We start from the raw sequence: 20,672 nt of genomic DNA, 5'->3' as shown, positions 1-20,672 counted from the left end.
AAGGCTGAATTTTGGTATGTTCTTTGTGAAGAATTTAAGAGTTAATTACCCCAATAAAATTTAAAAATCCACTGCATGTGTTCCCAATAATTCAGATGGCTGTCCTACTATGTAGTATCCCAACCTAAGTTGTCACATGCACAGGCCACACCAACTATGCTATAACTCCTCCAGTGACTAAGTGCCAATGCCAGGAACTTTAAATTCTAAAAAATACCTAATTTGGGATGGAGGATATACAGTGTAAAAGTGTAGCATACGATAAAGATGGCATTTCAAATAAAATGCAGAAAAATATATTATTCAATAAATGGTCTTGAGAAAATTAGCTAGCCACATGGCACGAGGATGGAGGAGTGGTGGTTAATATTCCTACTTGATGCTAAATTAAATTCCAAATAAATATAAAAATAGAAACTACAAAGAACTTATGAATGAATGTTGATGATGAAAGTGTAGCAAAAAGCCCTATTATGCATATAAACAAAGATAAAAACTGTAAAGGAAAAAAAAATTGAAGGATTATTACATAAAACTGAACTTTTTAAAATAAGATTTAAAAAAACCAAGCCCAAAACACAGCAGACTGGAGAATATCTACAACATATATCAAACAAAGAAATAATATCCTTATTCATAAAGAGCTCTAAAATATCAGTAACAAATAGATTACCAATAGGAAAATAGGCCGTTCTCAAAGGAAGATACCTACATGGTCATTAAGTATTTGAAAGATGTTCAACCTTATAGTAATCACTTAAATGCAAATTAAAACAATGAAATGTTTTCACCTATCAGATTGAAAAATGTTAAAAGGGAGAGTTGCTGAACATACAGGAAAATGGGTCTTAAGGAAGGAAGGCAAATTGGTGTAATTTTGGGGGGAGGCCGCCTGCACAGACACATTGCAGAGCCTTAGTGTCCTGTCATTTATTTAAAATTCTTATATGAGCCCTTCCACTTCTCCTAACTTTAGGTTGAGCTTGTGTTTAACAAACAGGTTTTGTTTAAATAAGAGACACCTGCACTGGAACATCAAATTTACTTTCCTCTATTTGGTTGGATAGAATTTCCTGGTATTCTCTATTTACCAAAAATAGGCAAATAGAGGCGCAGGTGCGCCTGTCAAAATTAGTATTTAATAGCTCAGGTTGGCTTAGTTTCCAAACGAGTCTTCTAAATCCTCTCCTGTTTCAGTCATTGTCAAGAAATATTCAGCTCTGAGGAAAAGAGAGAGAAGAAGGAAAGCAAAAGTAGAGAGAAATTTAAATCTCCCATTTGGGCTTTATCATTGACTAATGTGACTGAGCCCTTTTTGTGTTCCAGCTAGCTTTTCTTGTTAAGAGTTGCTGCCACTGAGCGTATTTCTTTGCTACTAAACCACCAGAGAACCACTTTCTCCTGGCTTACATGTTTGTTCTCCTCATTCAAGTGATCTCTCCTGTTGTCAAGGTTATGAAGCTGCTGTAGCAATCTTATCCAAAGATTGGTTATGGCTGTTAAAATTGAACAAAGGGGAAGATAAAGGTGAGATGTTTTTCAAATCCAATAAAATTACTATATGGTACTTTTTAAAAATGAAATTGTTCATTTTTTAGCTAATATAATAGAAACAGAAACAAATGTGCCTTGGCCAATTTCACCCCATTTCCATCCTCAAAGAGATCCTTAAAATTAATGTAGGTTTTCAAACGGGACACCGGGTCTATGTAACAATAATAACAATGGTTAAAATGGCTGACATTTATCTATGGGTGCTACGTGCCAGGCACTATTCTAAGCCCATTACATGTATACATGCATTTATACCAACGTTTAACCCTAATCGAAATCCTATGGGGATTAAACCTCTATTATCCTCATCCTACAGGTGAAGAATCTGAGGCACAAGGAGGCTAAGTGATCTTAAGATCACTCAATAAGTGATAGAGCTGGGAAGTCAAAAATAATAATTGTAACTTTGACTTCTTAGGAATTTGCTGATAAGGAAGGAGTTACTGAAGCTAATGACTAAATCCTATTGCAACAAAGTACAAGTCCCTCTATTTCTCCAGGTATAATGATAATAGGTATCATGGATTTGTTCACAAGGATTTATAAAAGAAAATCTCTTTAAATTTATCTTACATTAGTAACCTCCTTTTATCCTCCCCTTCTTTCTCTTTTTCCTTTTAATCTCAGAGTTTAAAGTTCAGCCTAGCTTGATGGACATGTTTCAAATTTAATTACTTTCAACCAATGCAGTTTTCCTGGAAAAGTAATATGCTTTGTCTTTTTGGTTATTTTTCCTTATGGCGAAAAGCAAGTAATCTAATTAGTTGTGATGTTTTATAGAGAGCAAAGAACTCTGAAAAAAGAATAGAAGTTTCTATTTTGGAAGCACTTGGGAACAGGATGTAGTCTAAATCCACGAAGACATTTATATGTCTCTCAGAGTTCATAAATAACTTGACCCCTAACTTTTTAAGGTTTTTTTCTGATACTATATTTCATATTTAAAACAGTTTGTGTTCTACAAATAACAGCTTCTGTTCATTTTTTTAATTGATTTTCCTCAGATAATATTTAGAAAAGACTGGATTTATATAGGATCCTTAGGGTCATGCATAGGAATACATTGCCCTTAGTAACATCTTTAAAAAAAAAATCTATCAATGTACCAAAATCAAAACCACTCATTTTGATATCTAGTAATTGTCATCTAATACAATTTCTATGGTCACTTTCAACTACCAACTACCCATTGTATTACTTAAACTAGCATCTTAAAGAATGCCCTAACTTACCCCTTCATTTGATCTTGACTTTATGAGATAAAGATGGTAAACAGTATCCTCCCATGTGACCACATTCAAATCAAAGTCCTCTCCATAAGCCGTAGAAATATTCATACTGTTTATTACTCAAGTACTGTGTTGAGTGTTAAGATGCCCATGTAAATGCTTATACGGTGCTTGAAATTGCGGCCGTTTGAGGGAAGCAAGTAAATTGAATGACTTGTCCTTTAAATGAGGAGAGTAAAAGAATTAAAATTCTCAAAAATACTCTCAATTCCAGAAGTCTCCTCTTTAGAGATTACTCTCTTTCAGCCTTGGAAGTTTAGGGCAGCAAAATCATTTTCTTCAGAATAGATAAAAATATATAAGGGGTCAGTACCTCTATATTACTTTCTTATTGTAGCCCATTTGCCTGGGTCCCATTCCTTTATATTCCCTTCCACAAGATCCTGACAGATAGATAAGTTTTGTGTCTAGAAAATGTCCATCTCTAAATCAACATTAGCATTCACTGGCTTTTACACCGTGACTGAATGTGACAGAAAGGAGATGGAGCAAAACTACTTGTGCTGTAGGTGTGATGATTTTCACCTGACATCATAAGCGCCTCCCTTTCTACGGGTGTGGACACTTTTTCCACTCCCTCCTTTTCTCGCTAAGGACTAATTAGGGAAGTAGGCTTGAAGAATAAACTCACTATTTATGGAGAAGGAGCTGCTGCACTGATACACAGTGAAAGGTCTCAGTTTCAGACTGAACTTTCAACAGCAGGTAAGCATTTATTTATTAAAATATTAAATTTCAAATCATTGGTTATAACTGCAAGAAGAAATGAGAGAAATAGAAAGAGGAGAGATGAAATTCAACATTATATAGGAAGAGTAAATTATAATTAGGTTTAGAGGAAAAGATATTTTCTTTCTGTTTTTGTTTTTTGGTGTTATTGCTTTTTAATTTTTTTTAAATTTTGATATTTTTATATTATGAAATATAAAATTCTTTGCATTGTGATATGGGTACAACTAGAGAAACAGATTAAGAGGGAAATCTCTAAACAGAAAAACCTACCATCTGAAAAATAATTACTAGCATTGGATTGCAAGCACTTTAGAAAAAAGAACGTTTTTCCTTCATCAACAAACATCCATTATTGTATAAATGATGTGTTACACCACAAAAACAGAGATCTTATGTTTTATTTATAAGAATTAAAAGTTTACCAGGAGCAGGTTATGCTTTCCTTGTCTGATTAATATTAATCAATAAAATATTTTAGGTGCTTGCTGTGTGTTGATGGACACTTAAATATCCCAAAGAAACTTCAGTTCCTAAAACTTACATGAGTATAATTATTTTCCTTGACAAAGACTTCAGTTAGTAAGCCTGCTGTTGCTAACAGTTTGGCTAAAGGGTTTACAAACCTTTACTTTCCAGTTCTAGAACACATTAATTATGGGGAATTTATAATTGGTAGGGATATGACAATCTGATCTTGTAGCTTTCAGAGTTAATAGTTGTCACTATGACTTTCTAATATAACTCAAAAACGTGTAAAAAATATTTTCTGCACGATGAGAATTTCTGCATTCTGTTTTGTGGCCTTTAAAAGCATCTTTGTATTTAATAAAAGAACGCTCCTGGGGCTGGCCCGGTGGCATAGCGGTTAAGTTCACATGCTCCAATTCGGCCGCCCAGGGTTCGCAGGTTCGGATCCCGGGTACAGACCTACGCACCGCTTATCAAGCTATGCTGCGGCCGGCGGCCTGCATAAAGTGGAGGAAAATGGGCACGGATGTTAGCCCAGGGCCAATCTTCCTCAGCAAAGAGAGAAGGATTGGCAACAGATGTTAGCTCGGGGCTACTCTTCCTCAGCAAAGAGAGGAGGATTGGCAACAGACGTTAGCTCAGGGCTAATCTTCCTCACCACCCCCTCAAAAAAAAACAAAAAGCTCTTTATGAAATTCATCACTGTTTACTGAAAGGATATTGCCCAATGTTGTTCATTAATTATAGTGTCCTCTCTATGAACCCAGGGGGGAAATGTTTCTCTTATTTTAATGTCACCAACACTTGTCACCCTGTGTAATTTGTTTGTGAGTTGAAAGAGCTCCTTAGTCTAGAAAGGTTTATTGAAGCCAGATCACGGAGAGTTTTGATTATTTAGAAGTTAGAGAACTGAATTTCATTTAGAGATGGTACAAGTGGAAAAGTCAAGCAAATGCTATGGTAAAGAGCTCAGGATAATTTTATGGGCAAACTGAATCGTGTAACTAATCATGTTTGTTTCTCTTTGTGTTAGCTGCTAAAAAGCTTAGAATAAAAAAACGGGCTCTTGTCTCCTGCAAGCACAGTGGATGCTCATTGTTCATGACAGGTATGTTCAATCAAGTCCCAGGGAACACTGTCTCAGCAAATTCTGAACCATTGCTGCTAGGGAAAGTACAGAGTTAGGTTCCTGCAAGCCTCTGGTCACAACATTTTCATCAGCAGACCACCTCATAACCTTGTTTTATGTGTATTTCAATTTAAAGACACGTTATTAAATATATATTGTTGGTTTATTATCATTGAACTCAGTCAAGAGCATTATAACGCATGCCTGAAGGAAGCTTATCTTGCACATGTATTTTCTCCATAAGGCACATGACAGACTTGCACTCAGGAACACTAAACAGCACTTAAGCACTATGCTTGGGGGCTATTTTAAACAGTGAAATCACCAACAAAAGGCAAAAAATGCAAAAAATCACGGCACTAAATAGACCACATATGGGACTTGTTTCCAGCATAAGAGCTGGAACAAAAAGTTAGCTTCTTTGACTTCATCTGAAAATGTGGGCATTGGGAGACTCAAAGTTTTCACTGCTCTACACATGTCCACAAATGATTGCAAAAGCACTATCAGTATTGATTTTGCGGAGTTACAAATAAATTTTAGCAAGTAAGTAAATTCACGAATATGGAATCCACAAAGAGGATCAACTCTATAAGTAGGACTGTACGCCATATGCTTTGCCTGCTGACCTCACTCTTGACTCCATACTGGTTTTGTACCTCTATTTTTCCCTTGCCTGAATTTTAATTTGAACTTAATTTTTCTTCATATGTTTTACCTATGTTTATAAGTGGTTTTAGATTCTTTTGGGAACAAACCAGGCAATAAATAAGCAAATTATCAACAACTTAGAATTCTTACTCTTTGCACCAGCTACTTTGCTATGTATTAGGACATAAAAAAAATCTCTAGACATCAAACCTAATAAGAGACACATGATCAACTTCCTTTTGAAATAATTTCATTTCCTTTTTCCTCAAAAGATATTGAATTAGAATAAATGAATGTGTTTAACATGAGGCTCTACTAAGAAGTTTAAATTTTATTTAGAGATAACAGTGAGTGAAAAGTCAAGCAGATACAAGGGTGAAGAGATGATGACTACACTTCTCCTTTCTTTGCTCAATCCGAACTCTGGAAACTTGATCTGTTCCAAGTTTCTAATATTGGCCCAGGGTATGAGTACCAGGGTCCAGAAGCCTGATTTTCTGAGGCTGCCTGGCCCTTGGTATCTCTTCTGACTTCTGCAGAAAATACAAACACCTCAGGTGTACCACTCACTGAACTGGAGCCCACAGGGCTTGATCATAAGAAACATACTTTTTAGACTCACATAAACCATATGATAGTGTTTTACAGTAGATTTTAAGTAAATCACAATCAAACACTCTGAGTATCTTATAGCCACACAGAGATGCCACATAAGGAAATCAAGTAGTTTTCTCGGTCTGGAAAATATGTTGTAAAGGAACAACCCACCGCAATCCAGAAGCACCAGGTTCTCACATCGGCTGAGTTATCTTTGCGTCCTAGTACCTGGCTGCTAAGAGTGAGAGGACAAGCTCTACTATATTGAATAGAAAAAAAAAATTTTTTTCTTTAATTCAGTCAAGACCTGATTGGAATGTTGGGGGAAAACAAGTTTTCTTGAGAACAAAAAGTAGGAGAGATGGAGCCCCAAAATCTAGAAAATATAATTGCATAAGAATGAATGACATTGCATACATTATATTTAGGCTGTTTCATTCCTTAATTTTATCTGACTAAAATGAGCCTCAGCCTTTGCTCACATCTGATTCTTCACCTTCAATCTGTGTTTCTCTCCAAGTTGTTCCTCTTAACCACCTGACACCTGACTCACTCAAGTCTTTCTCTGGTCTTTGCCCCACATTGTGAAAAAGAAGTTTATTTACTCAACCCTAAGACTCATACTCTGAGCATCATATCACCATTCAACAACTGCTTAGAATGCCCCTTACTATGTGCCAGGCCCTGTAGTGGGTACTGGGGATACTGTGGAGCACAGAGCAGATGTAGGCCCTTCCTTCATGCGGCTTACAGGCTACTTGAGACAAACCTAAATCAAAGAAAACGCAAAGAAATGTAAAATTACAACTGTTCTCATGTCCTGAAGGAAGAGTTTAGAGTACAATGAACATGTATAATAGGAAGACTTAACCAAGCATAGATTCTCACAGCTTTCCAGAGTTTGGTCATCCACACTCGCCATGTCCATGTGTTCTCTGAGTTACCCATCCCATTGCCTCCCTATCTTCCTCCTCCCACCCTCTTCAGAGGGAGCAATGGCATCCAGAATCACACCCAGGGAAAACGGGACTTCAAAGATATTCCTAGGAGATTCAAATGTTAACAAGCAAAAATTAATGTATACCTTCAAGTTTTTAATTAGGTGTGGAACTGCTAGAGCTCTGGAGAAGATGTTGGTGCTAAACTGTTCTACCAAATTACTAATACTGGAAAAAATGTTGAAGATTCACTTTCCTGAATCACTCAAGGTACTATAAATTGAAGAGTTTTATTATATTTTTTTATTTTATTAATCTGTGAAATGATGTCAGACTTGTGGCTGTTTCCCAAATTTTTCTGAAAATAAAGCTCTCTGGGAACACTTAAACATACAGCTTCCCAGTCCCCTCCTGCTAGAGACTGATTCAGTGCGTTGTGGATATGGCCCAGAAAGTTATATTTTTGACGGTCACTCTGGATGACTCCTAGGAAAATTTAGGTGATGCTGGACTGGATTGTTGCTAAGGTAAATTTGAGTCCTAAAATTTTTTAAGGGGCAGAAGAGTATGGATTGGATGGCACTGCTGGTAAGAACATACTCTAGGTACACAATGGAACTGAAGTTTAGGGGTTGTTATGAAGTTTTTTTTCTCTTTATTTCAAGATCTTTATTATTGAATTTTTTTCAGTGACTTTGTTAGTTATCAAGCCTGTATCTGTTAGAGTCTTCTAAAAGTCCATGAGAGCATACTGATAACTCAGAGCTACTGTGGAAGATGACATTAATCAAAGATTACAAATAAAATGTAAGATTAGAAATAGTTTAAGCACTTGGAGAAAAAACGCAAAATGTAATGAACTTGTCTTTGAGGACTGAGTTTCTTGAGCAAAGAGAAAGCTCTACAACAGTGATTTTAAAATGTGAGTGGCATACTAATAACCCAGAAGAGATATAATGAATCATAATTTCTCAAGTTAGAGACCAGGGACCTCTATTTTTTTTTACAAACACCCAGGATAATCCTTATTCATACTAAAATTTGAATGAAAGTGATCTAGAGTAAAGGCCTGTAGTACTGAGTTAATTTAAATCTAGTCATCTTGCCTTATTGATCATGCTTAACTATATGTGATAGGGAAAATCTGAGTGATAATTAGGGGTCATATGGCTAAAAAAGTACCAAATGGACACTCTGATCCAAATTTTCCTGTTTTGAATGCTGACACTGAGGTGAACAAAGGGAATAAGATAGTAGGCTACTTTGCTTTGACAACATGTCTGGCTAACTCTTTCTCCAGAGAGAACTAAAAAGTTTTTGGTGACCTTCACAGGGTCATGAAAGATGTTATAATCATCAAGACAAATGATGGGCACCTAGATTATGAATATTATAATTGGATAGGACCTTAGCATACATAGAATTTAAATTTTTTTGTCCTTCCAACAACTTTCTAGTGTATTTATTAACCCATTTTATAAATGAATAAATTGAAGCTCAAAGAAGATAACATAGCAAGTGAAAAAGCAGAATTAAGTCTCAGTTCTTTTGATTTCATATCTATTGCTTTTCCCATAACATCTTAGCTCCCAGATGCCCAGGTATAGATGTCGAACGTTTTTTTTTACTCCTCCCACAGTGCTTGGCATGGGGCTCTGCCCATACTAATTACTCAATAAACTGTTGTTGATTGGTCACTGGAAGCTTTATACAAAAGTTACTTACTAATTCCCTACCTGCTCAAATCTTATTTTTTAAAGACTTCTGAATTCAGATTAGTTGACTTTATCTGAATAGTATGTATAATTTTTAAAAATATATTTCACAGTATCTCATTTGAGCTTCATAAAAACTAATATTAATACCTCTGTAATATTAACCCTTCTGTAATATTAATACCTCTGAATAGGCAGATATTTATATTATAATTTTATAGATGATGTTACTAAGTCACTTCACCATCTCTAAGTGCTAGAGTTCACCTTTAAATCCAGGTTATCAGATTCCAAATTGAGTGTTCTTTTGAAATGTTTTCCTCTCATAAAACCAACAGAAGAAGTAAGAGTTAACGAAATGAAGGACGTAGGTACAAATCGGTGCCTTCCTTGTATAATCTTCTCTTTAATAGCTGTTTAAGTTGGTACTGCCAATTTCTCATTTTCTGTACACTGAGTCTCTTTATCCCCGGATCTCTTTAACCTACTTCAATTACTTCATTGTTATGTAATGCCTGGCTTTGGATCTTTGACCATACTTTCAAAATACCCTTTCAGTTATACTATGTCCTTTAGAAAATAAAAAAGGTAAAAGATAGTATTGTTGTTCACCCTTTTCCATTCTTTGGAGTTTATAGCTATGTATTTCATAATCTCACCTAAGTGGTTAAGTGATTAAATATCCCTCCAAAGTTCCTTTACAAGTTCTAGCTGCTCATTCCCCCCTAGCCACTTCCCATCTCCTCTCAACATCAACGCTTTGAATACATAGCTATTGGATTTGTTTGTTTGTTTTCAACCAGTGCCAAATCTTTCAGCTGGTTCCAAATGTTTTACAAGCAAGTTATGTTTTTTTTTCTTTCAGAATCTGAATATTGGAAAGAGTTTTTTCCTTTTAAACTTCTGAACATTCCAGTCATATTTAATGTCCATTCTTGAATAAGGATATATGGTTTCTTCATGTGAACCATTTTAATAAACTTATTATTCTGTGTATGTAAGATTAGCAGCCCCAGAATTTAATGATTAACAGAACAAATATTACCCTTCCAGGTTACTTTAGTTCTTGTATTTTCACTAAGTGTGATCCATGTTATACATTAACAGTATCAGCCAGATTAAATTTGGAAAGATATATTCTATGAGAAAATTTGAGTAAAGCCCCAGATTAAGACAGAAAAGAGTTGGATAATGTTCTAGGCATTGAGGTGAGTGATTTGAATTAAGATAGTGATAAAGAAGGAAAATGTAGGTTCCAATGCCTTTACAGTTTAATTTTTTTTCATTGAAGTATAACACATACTAGAAAGTGCACATAACATAATTATGTAGCTTAATGAATTTTCACACAGCAAAGTCTGTGTAACCTCCACTCCAGTCAAGAACATTATTTCAGATGCCGCTCCTTCCCACCCCCAATGAGTCTTTCCAGTCTCTCCCTTTCCCTGTTCCCCAAAAGGACACACTCTCCTGATTTTTTAAGCCTTAATTTAGTTTTGCCTGTTTTTGAATATAATATAAATTAGATCACACAATAAGTATCTTTTTGTATCTAGCTTCTTTTGCACAACATTATGTTGCTGTTTTGTAATCCATGGTATGAATATGACACAGTTTATTTTTTCCACTGTTGATGGACATTTAGATGGTTTCTAGTTTTTGTCTATTATGAAAATGCCACTGTGAACACTGTCCTGTAGCTCAGCTGTCCTCACTAACACCACAACTTTCTCTTCTCTACAAGCACACATACAACACATGACAGTTGTTTTGTAGGACAGACATCTTTGATCCTTAGTGGAGAAAAAAAGGTGAAAGTCCAAAGAACAGAATTCTAATGTTACTTCAGTATTGTTCAGTCAACAAGCATTTGATCAGCTATGTCAGACTCCATGGATACAATAATGAATGAGACATAGGTACGATCCTCAGGGAATGTTTACAGAGACTTGCTCCATCAAATCTGAAATGCAGGGGGCTGTTTTTGGCTTTTTTCTTTTTGGTAGGGAGTTCTTTTACCCTCAAGTGATGTTTAATTGTAATTCAGAGTTGAAGGAGTAGTTGCATTTCACAGGTTATTTTCGGATAGTATAATAAACTTCAAAAACAGCTAAGCATCAAAATTATTATAGAATGATAATACATTTAAAAAGATTTAAAAGATGTATGAGCCCTAAATGCATACATCAGATTCTGATTCATTCAGTAAGTATTTATTGCTGACCTACATGCCAAGCACCCATCTAGTAAGCCTATGGATTTGGTACCTCTCACTGTTGTACCATAAAATCTAGGTTTGGGGAGATTTTTTGTAGGCCCTTATAGACTTTTTACCAGTTTTCATGTGCACTGATGAAATAACAAGAGAGAAGTTTGTGTGTATGTTGTGTATATGTGTGTATATATTTATAATTTCCCCTCTCATGGTCATGATTATACAATAGAACAAGATGTGAAAAGGATAATATGCAACTGAAACAGTTTGTAGTGTGATTGCCTTGTATCTCTGGGTTCTCTGGCTCAGGTTTATGGAGCAGTGATGAACATAAATCGTGGGAATCCCTTTCAAAAGGAAATAGTATTGGATTCATGGCCAGACTTCAAAGCTGTTATCACCCGGCAGCAGAAATCGGTACAGTTCTGAAAGGCAAAAAAATAAGGGTTGGCATCCACTGGGGAAAAAAAGAGTAGGTAAAGGGGGTATTATAACCATCATAGCCATATACTTTAGCCTCAAAAGCTACATATTTCACCATTAGTTTCTAACTTAACTGGCTTTGGAGTATCAGACATGTGGAAAACCTCTCATCTAAATGTTCGATAATGTTTTAGCGTTTCATAATCTCTAGAAGCAGGCTGCATACATATTTGTACATACTAGACCTTCCACTGGGTTGATGATTCCTTGTGACCAATGACTTGGATCATGTAGGTAAATATGGAAGATGGTTGAAAAAGACAACATCTGCCCCATTCTGCCTCTGAGACCAAAGAGAGGCTCAAGCGATCAAAGATGTGCTACCCTAACCACATTAGGAAAGTTTGGAGAGATCTGTTTGATTCTTGTAGGTGGATCCATTGAGTTATACACTTTTTATGTTTATAAACAAATAAAATCCTAAAAAAATGTGAAATAAATGTCTTAAAACCTCCCTAATAGGGGCCACCTGGTGGCATAGTGGTTAAGTTCACATGCTCCACTTTGGCAGCCCATGGTTTGCTGGTTCACATCCCAGGCGTGGACCTACACATTGCTCATCAAGCCATGATGTGGCAGCATCCCACATATAAACTAGAGGAAGATTATCTCAGAGCCAATCTTTCTCACCAACAAAAACAAAAAAACTCCCTAATAACAGAAGAAATAAGCAAAAGTCCCAAAATTTCTGTTCTTTCCTTCACTACAGTTTATTAGCCACACTCCCACTTAGCCATTTTTTTTTTAATAATTTTATTTACTTTTCCCCCAAAGCCCCAGTAGATAGTTGTATGTCATAGCTGCACATCCTTCTAGTTGCTTCACTTAGCCATTTTTTGTAGGAGGCTAAATTTGGTAATGGAAATTGTCTAGACATGCACAGCTAGTGATGTCTAATCTAGCTAGGATTTGAGTTATCTAAAGGATATGTTTATGTTTTTATGATTATGTCTTCTGTCCTAGACTGAGACAGATAACCTGGACCATTATACTAATGCCTATGCTGTGTTCTACAAGGATGTCAGGGCTTACCAACAGCTATTGGAAGAATGTGATGTTATCAACTGGGACCAATGTTTTCAAATACAAGGTGAGGTCAAGTGCAAGACACTAAGCAGTCATTTTTTTTCTCCTTTTTGTCATATATCAGATAGACATGACATATTTCATATGTATGGTATATATACACATATAGGCACAAATATATAAACATACATTTATATATTTAAGATTTATATGTTGTAGTTTTATAAGAACACTTTTTTTTAATTGATGTCTTAATAGTTGATAACGTGAAGTTTTGGTTGTACATTATTATTTGTCAGTCACCATATAAATGCCTCCTTTCACCTCTTGTGCCTACCCCCCGGCCCCCTTGCCCCTGGTAACCACCATACAGTTCTCTCTCTCTGTGTGTTGGTTTATATTCCACATATGAGAGAGGTCATGTGGTGTTTGTCTTTCTCATTCTGGCTTATTTCGCTTAACATAATACCCTACAGGTCCATCTATGTTGTTGCAAATGGGACGATTTTGTCTTTTTTTATGGCTGAGTAGTATCCCATTGCATATATATACCACGTCTTCTTGATCCAATCATCAGTTGAGGGACACTTGGGTTGCTTCCACTTCTTGGCTATAGTGAATAATGCTGCAATGAACATAAGGGCGCATAAGCGTCTTTGGATTGTTGATTTCAGGTTCGTTGGATAGATTCCCAGTAGTGGGATAGCTGGCTCGTAGGGTATTTCTATTTTTAGTTTTTTGAGGAATCTCCATACTGTTTTCCGTAGAGGCTGCACCAGTTTGCATTCCCACCAGCAGTGAATGAGGGTTCCTGTTTCTCCACAACCTCTCCAACATTTGTTGTTTTTTGTCTTGGTGACCATAGCCATTCTAATGAGTGTAAGGTGATATCTTAGTGTGGTTTTGATTTGCATTTCCCTGATGATTAGTGATGTTGAACATCTTTTCATATGCCTATTGGCCTTCTGTATATCTTCTTTGGAGAAGTGTCTGAAGAACACTTATTTTTTTACTCCTAATGAGGCTTTGCCTTTGGGGTAGGCAGAGGCCATTTAAATGGGGCTGCTTTTAAGTGACATTTTTTTCCCACTGTTACTGTAATACGGATATCAGTGAGTGTCACAGGATATTTTTCCTTATTACTATTAACCTTTTTCTATCACAACCTTTTAGAATAACTCTAATTTAAGTCTATGCCAATAGGTAAGCCTTTCCTTCTTTCTGAAGCAAATGATTCTGGAAAGAGATAATCAACTATCTGCATAGGATATCCTAAATGATTTTATAAGGAAAGAGTATATGTGAGCTCCAAGGAGATAATTTCATGGTCATCAATGCTAGTGGAAGTACTTGAGCCAAGACAGAAGCAGATTAAGAGTTTCTAATAGTTTGGATGGACAGTTTCAGCTTCAGTGTATCATTTGCTCTTTCAACTTTTCCTAACGATTAGGGGATGATATAGGCAATGAAGTTACTGTTTATAACTGTTCCAGTGAAATGAGTTGCCTGATCGTTTGACAGAAAGGTAGGGATGCCCATTTTAGAAGTATAAAGTCTGGTAATTTTTTTTCAGCCACAAACAGCTAAAGCCTCTCACAAGGAAAAGCTTCTGTCCACCTACAAACAATCACTAATGCACATACATAACCCAAACGGATGTTGGGATGTTGTATAAAATCCATTTGCAAATGCTCAAGAAGATCTTATGAAGGAGGTTCTAAACTCTCTCTCACCTTCAAGATTTACCCCAGTTACGCTGGTTAGAAGTGAGACATGGTTCTACCACTCACCTACCCAATTTAGAAAAATTTTATCACCAGTATTACTTTAATGTGGAAATAAGTATATCTCTTTTTTGATGTGAAAAATCATGGCAGTAATTGGATGGATTTTTGTACTATAGGCTTACTATCCTCAAATCACCTGAGTCCATCATTATGGAGAGAACGTCCCTGTAATTGTCAATATTTTTTTTCAGAAGGCTGAGCTGATAGTCGTGAGTCATTTATAGTCATCTAAATTGACCCAATCATCCTTCCTGAAGGTTTGATGGGGACAGATGTGAATTAGTAGCACCTAACATAACTGGAGTGGTAAAGGCCCCTCATTTAGCACGTAAGTCAGTGCAGGCATTACCCTTGGCTTCTGATGTGGTCTCCTGACTGTAGGCTTCTTTGGTAATAACTGTAATGTCCTTGGAATATTGAATAGCTTCTAACAAGTCATCACTATCTTTACTATTCTTAATCAGAGCATCTAAAAAGATGCTGTCTCCATAACATCCCCAAATCATGAACAATTTCAAAAGGCTTTGGTTAGCTCTGCCTATTTTTTTCTCATAGATAGTCTTTTGAATTACTTAGAAGTAATTTGGTGTTACAATATGGGATGCTGGCCACAGCATCTATAATTTTAATAGCATTAACTTGAAGACTTGCTTATCTTTTCTTAGACTTAACTCCCTGAGGCAGGAGCCAAGGCTCAGTATCAGACTGTGTTCAACATGACTTCCCACTCATGTATTCTTCAAGAGGAACTGACTTAGTGGGAGGAGGAAACAAACCATTAGATACAGAAGGAAGTGGGAAAGTCAATTTCCAGAAATGTTAGTCAATCAGGACCCAGACTGGAAAGGACAGAGCAGATGGGGATTTGGAGAAGCAGAGCAAGTCAGCTCTAAGTAAATAGAAGCTAACCTTCTGGGCTGGAAACTCTATCAAAACAGAGACCATACCATTCTTGTGTCCCACCGTGAAGCAGTGCCCATCACAGTGCTTTATGTACAAGTACTGAAAAAAGATTTACAGATAATATAAATATAGTACAGCTATGATAAATGTGTGGGGTTGGGTGAGTTACGTTCAGAATAAATCTCACCAACACTAAGTTTATACCTTGATATTTCTGTAATGCGCATTTAGGCAAGAGGCTGGAAGAGAGTCTTTAAAGTCAGATGCCATGCCAAATAAATCTAAGCTCTTTTATACTTCTAGCTGCATGGTAGATCACAGACTTTTAGAGCTTATAAAATGTCCCTTACCTTAAGGAGCTTAAGGTCAGTCTGAGGAGTCAGAAAAATCAAAATTCGCACAAGAAATTCCAAATTCCTAAGGGGTATTCACATCAAATTTCCATGGAAGATCGTGATCACAATGGACAACATGAGAGGAATTTGAAAATCCCACACAAAGTTTGAAAATCAGACAGGGAGTAGCTGTAATAATTCATATATAAATACATAGGGTGGCAAACTGGTGGTATTGATGATAAAAATATTGCAACAAATTTCCTTTTTGCGTTTTCAAATAAAATGCCCACATTTTTTCGTTATGTCTTTCCATATACAGGGCTGCAGAGTGAGTTATATGATGTTTCCAAAGCTGTTGCCAACTCAAAGCAGGTAGATGTAAAGCTAACTTCCTCCAAGGCTGTTTGCTTCCCTGCTGTTACACCTCTGCCAGACACCAGTTCCCTGTATGTAAACAAGTTTCTGCATTTGGGATAATACTTACTCTATAGAAGTACAGATAGCAGTGACTGGAGTACTTTGTACCATTAAGAAATATTTAGGCATCTTGGATTTAAGCCATTGAGTCTAAGTGTGTGTGTTTGTGTGTGTGTGTGTGTGTGTGTTCCTTTCTGCTGTGCTTGACTGTTCATAATTTTCTGCAAAATCAAATCAGTGTCTTTGTCCACAGTAATAAATGAACTTAGTTGTCCTGTATTTTCACAGTATACACAGAAAAATAATTCCTTGCTATCTTCCTCCCTCAAATAATTCTTAATTACCTCTATTGTCTGAGGCCAAGATTGTTAGAGTTTTTTGTTGTTTCAGACATGAGGGTATATAACCTCCCTTATGTTGAGCTCTCATGTGCCAGGTAGTAAATGTTTTAAATATATTACCTCCTGAATCCTTTCCATAGCCCTGTAAAGTGGTGCTATTATTATTCCCTTTCTGACCAGAGTTGAAGTAACACACAGGAATAAACTGTAAAGCCAGGAAATAATCCTAGGAAGTCTGACTCCAGAATCAAATCCTCCAAAACATTTGTTCGTTTGTATCTGCATTCTTCTTTTCTACTTACTTTGGAGTCCCTGCTCTGTCATTTTCTGTTTGTCTGCATAAGGTTCATACATTATAATTGGTTAATAGCTCTCTTAAGTTTCTTTTGACAGATGGGTTCCCTTTCATCTTTTTTATTTCTTACATTACTTTTTTTTGAAGAAACCAGGTATTTGTCCTTTTTTAGAGTTCTCTGTGGTCCCCAGTCAGGCCTTTAAAAATCAAGTTTCGACATGAATTGATCTCTTCTGTGTAGGAAGTTAGACAATTTGTCTTTAACACCTAAGTGATTACTCAAATTTGTACACTCTATTTTATTTTATATCTGGCTTTCAGAAACAAGGTCATAGTCTCTAATATAACTACTCCTGAAACATTTGCCTTGACAGTGTTTTTATTTGCAGTGACATTTTTGCCTGAGGCTTCTTTGCCCTTGTTTTAAAGTTCATTTTCAAAAATTAAATTAAAAATCCTATTAAGCCAGTTAGTGCTTGTATTTATTTCTTTTACCCCTGCTTAGTGGTTAGATGATTGGCACAGTGCCAGACAGAGCCCACAGCATGCCTGAATGTGAGCTAATATTGCAGAACCACTAACAAAGAGAAAACACAAACTTGTGCTTCATAAAGAAGATCATAGCAAGAAGGACCTTACCAGTCTCTTAACAGTCACTGGGGATGGTCTCACAACATTGATAACTTCAAGAATGAAAGCACATTTTGAAGCACAACCGGCTCCATAGGCTTTCAACTAAGTAATCCATCTCAGTTCTTAGAAACTGTAGCAATTCCTACCTTTTTCTTTATCTTAATGCCGTGGGCTTTTAGACTTTTCTCCGGACCTTTTAGGGGAAAGTCTAGAAGAACTAGCATTTCCTGAGCATCTACATGTGCCTGGAACATTAAGCAATTTGTATTTCTTTTTCTGGCCACAGATGCATAAAGACAGAAGTTTTACCTAAAACTTTTTTTTTTTTTTTTTTTTTTTTTTTTTTTTTTACCAAGGAAAAGATGAGGGCCCAGGAATCTAGACTTGTTCAAGGCTTCAGAAAGGGTGTCAACAGACTTAGGACTTAAGAGCAAATCTGAGAATTGTTTTACAGAGAAATGAAATACTTGCCTTGATCTATACTGAGGACAATAAAAAATGGGCATGAAATTACAAGAAAAGACTTTAATGTGGCATAATGAGTATTTTGTACTATCAGAAATGAAACCCTGAAAGATGTTTATAAGCTGGAGTGATGGATTCTGGTTCATTGAAAATGTTGAGGCATTTGCTAGGCACTATCTCCGAGATGTTTTCTCAGTTTGAATTAGTGTAAAAGAGAAGTAATTGTTTGTAGTCACATGACCCCGAGTTCATATTTCTTCTCTCATCATTTTCGTCTAGAATGGGGACTTCCCTACGACTAACTTACCTGAGTGTTGCTGATGCTGATCTACTCAACCGGACTTGGTCTCGGGGCGGCAATGAACAGTGCCTCCGGTACCTTGCCAACGTCATCTCCTGCTTCCCCAGTGCATGTCTCCGCGATGACGAGGGAAGCCCAATCTCTTGGTGTCTCACAGACCAGTTTGCCACCGTTTGCCACAGCTATACTCTGCCAGAGCATCGCAGAAAAGGTTATAACAAGCTGGTGGTCCTCACACTGGCCAGGAAGTTGCAAAGCTGGGGGTTCCCTTGTCAGGGCAATATTCTGGATGACAACATGGCACTCATAAGCCTCCTGAACTGTATCCATGTGGACTTCTTGCCTTGTCGTTTCCATAGGCTTATTCTCACCCCTGCAAGTTTTTCTGGCCAAGTTCACCTCTAGCCCATTGAAACTCCAAGAATTTTCTTTCTTTCCCTGAACATAACACACACTCTTTAGCTGCCAATGAGGGGAAAATTAACACTAGGATCAGGAGCATCTTGGGTTGTTGAAAAGGGTCTAGAGAAAACGTGTAGGATCAGCCTGAGAAGCCTTAACTCACCCTGTCTCAGGTCCCTACAGTAAATAACTGAGGGGTCAGAGATAGCTATGGCTGAGAACAGAAGATAATTGTCTTCCTTGGGATCTACTGCTGGAAAAATGTTCTAAAGCCAGCAGTTCTTAGCATATAGCAGATATGACTGCATGAGAACAAATGATCTGCTTTATGATTGCTGCTTGGGCTTCTGTCCTGCATTCTCACAACCACACCAGTTCCCTCCCACCATAAGAAACACTCCCTACGCTCACCTATGCTGTGTCTCCCCAAACTCTGTCCCTACCACCTCTGACCCAAGTTCTCTGTAGAATATCTGGTTTTTTCTCCTTTAATTATTGGCTCTCCGTTTCCGCCTATGACTCTAGCCGTAGTTATTACCTAACAATGTTAGACTGCAGTGGTTCTCACATTTTAGTGCACTTAAGAATCACCTGGAAAGCAGGGTGCAACACAGATGGCTGGGCCTCTCCCCCACAGTCCCTGATTCAGTAATTCTGGGGTACAGCCTGAGAACTTGCATTGCTGGCAAGTTCCCACTGCCCAGTTGTGTTGGATGGAGGATATGGGCATTTTAAATGTTAGAAACACACGATGTCAGCATAGGATTGGACCTTACCTATCACCTATTCCAGCCTCCTTGTTTGTAGTCTACTTTCTCATAAGAAACTAAGATGCATATATAGGTGTGAATGAGGATCTGCTAATGGGCATGTATAAACATACAGTTGTCCCTCTGTATCTGCAGGGAGTTGTTTCCAGGAACCCTCCAGCATACCAAAATCCATGGATGCTCATATATAAAACAGTGTAGTACAATGAATACAGTCGGTTCTGCCATGGTTGGTTGAATCTGAGGATGAGAATCCCACAGACACATAGGGCCACTGTACTTATGTTAACATATACCCACGTATATATACATTCCTTTCATATTTTCTATATGCATATGTATATACTCATAAATTTTGATAAGATAATAAACTTTAATTCTCTTATCTATTACCTGTGAAGAGTTTGAGGACCAGGGAAAATAAATGACTTCTTCAAGATTATGTAGACAATCAGTGCTGGAGGCTGAGCCAGAATGTTGTCATTTTGATTTCAATCTATTCTTTTCACTAAACCATGAATCTTTATTGTAAAGAAACTTTAAATGCTTAAATAATTAAAACAATACTTTCATTAGTCTTTTATCCTTGTCAGTATATTTTTTTAATTTTGGTTCCAGTTGCTTGTGTATGTATATCTTCCAAGAACAGTAAAGGAAGAGATAAACATCACAAGCTGTGTTCTTCCGTGTGCAGTAAAAGCAGGCACAAACATGATGGTTGGATTTGTCTAGTCTGGATAGAGTTACTCAGCCATATAGAAAATATTGGTTTCTTATCCCAATGGAGGTCATAAAACCCAACTACAAAGATAAGAGGAAATCCAAGTTTTAGGTGTTTATTCTGAGAAAAGTAAACTAGCTGAAAGAGAGATTTTTTTTTTTTTTTTAATAAAAGTACTACTTGGGAATGAATATATGCTTAGGTCATCCTGAGTTGGTGGTTACCTGGAAACTTATCCTTGGGGCCAGAGAGAAGAGCACCAAGTAACAAGAATCCATAAACCTCTTGGGAGAATGTGGTCTAGTTTCTGCCCCAGGGGTACTCATTATCTTTAGCATTGATTAAGCGTGTGTTACTCCTGCCTGGTATGTGGCAATAACATTATAGTCTTATTTTCTTCCTGATAATAATATGCCTACCATTTATTTAACATTTAACTAGGTGCTAATAATTGTGCCAAATACTAGATACATATATATATAATTTGATCCCTATAAAGGGT

The 20,672-nt window shown here is 36.8% G+C and overlaps 1 protein-coding gene across 1 annotated transcript; it reads left to right on the top strand.

Annotated features, from left to right (window-relative positions):
• The first annotated feature begins 7,550 nt into the window (after positions 1–7,550).
• Positions 7,551–18,682, top strand: GLYATL3 (glycine-N-acyltransferase like 3). Its single transcript, XM_058553941.1, has 5 exons — positions 7,551–7,628; positions 11,598–11,705; positions 12,735–12,861; positions 16,145–16,271; positions 18,256–18,682. The coding sequence occupies exons 1-5, from the start codon at positions 7,551–7,553 to the stop codon at positions 18,680–18,682; spliced, it is 867 nt and encodes a 288-aa protein (XP_058409924.1).
• Positions 18,683–20,672: the final 1,990 nt, after the last annotated feature.

This window comes from Diceros bicornis, chromosome 14, assembly GCF_020826845.1.
Source record: "Diceros bicornis minor isolate mBicDic1 chromosome 14, mDicBic1.mat.cur, whole genome shotgun sequence".
Taxonomy (NCBI): domain Eukaryota; kingdom Metazoa; phylum Chordata; class Mammalia; order Perissodactyla; family Rhinocerotidae; genus Diceros; species Diceros bicornis.
The sequence above is the reverse complement of the archived record's forward strand: the minus strand, read 5'-3'. Positions and strand labels throughout refer to the sequence as shown.

What these genes read in the sequence shown, in the direction of transcription:
- GLYATL3 (XM_058553941.1), top strand. Translation starts at nt 7,551, where the DNA reads ATGTTGGTGCTAAACTGTTCTACCAAATTACTAATACTGGAAAAAATG. An exon ending in ACTTTCCTGAATCACTCAAG is followed by an intron (nt 7,629 to 11,597) that starts GTACTATAAATT and finishes TCTCTGGCTCAG; the next exon opens with GTTTATGGAGCAGTGATGAA. An exon ending in TCACCCGGCAGCAGAAATCG is followed by an intron (nt 11,706 to 12,734) that starts GTACAGTTCTGA and finishes CTTCTGTCCTAG; the next exon opens with ACTGAGACAGATAACCTGGA.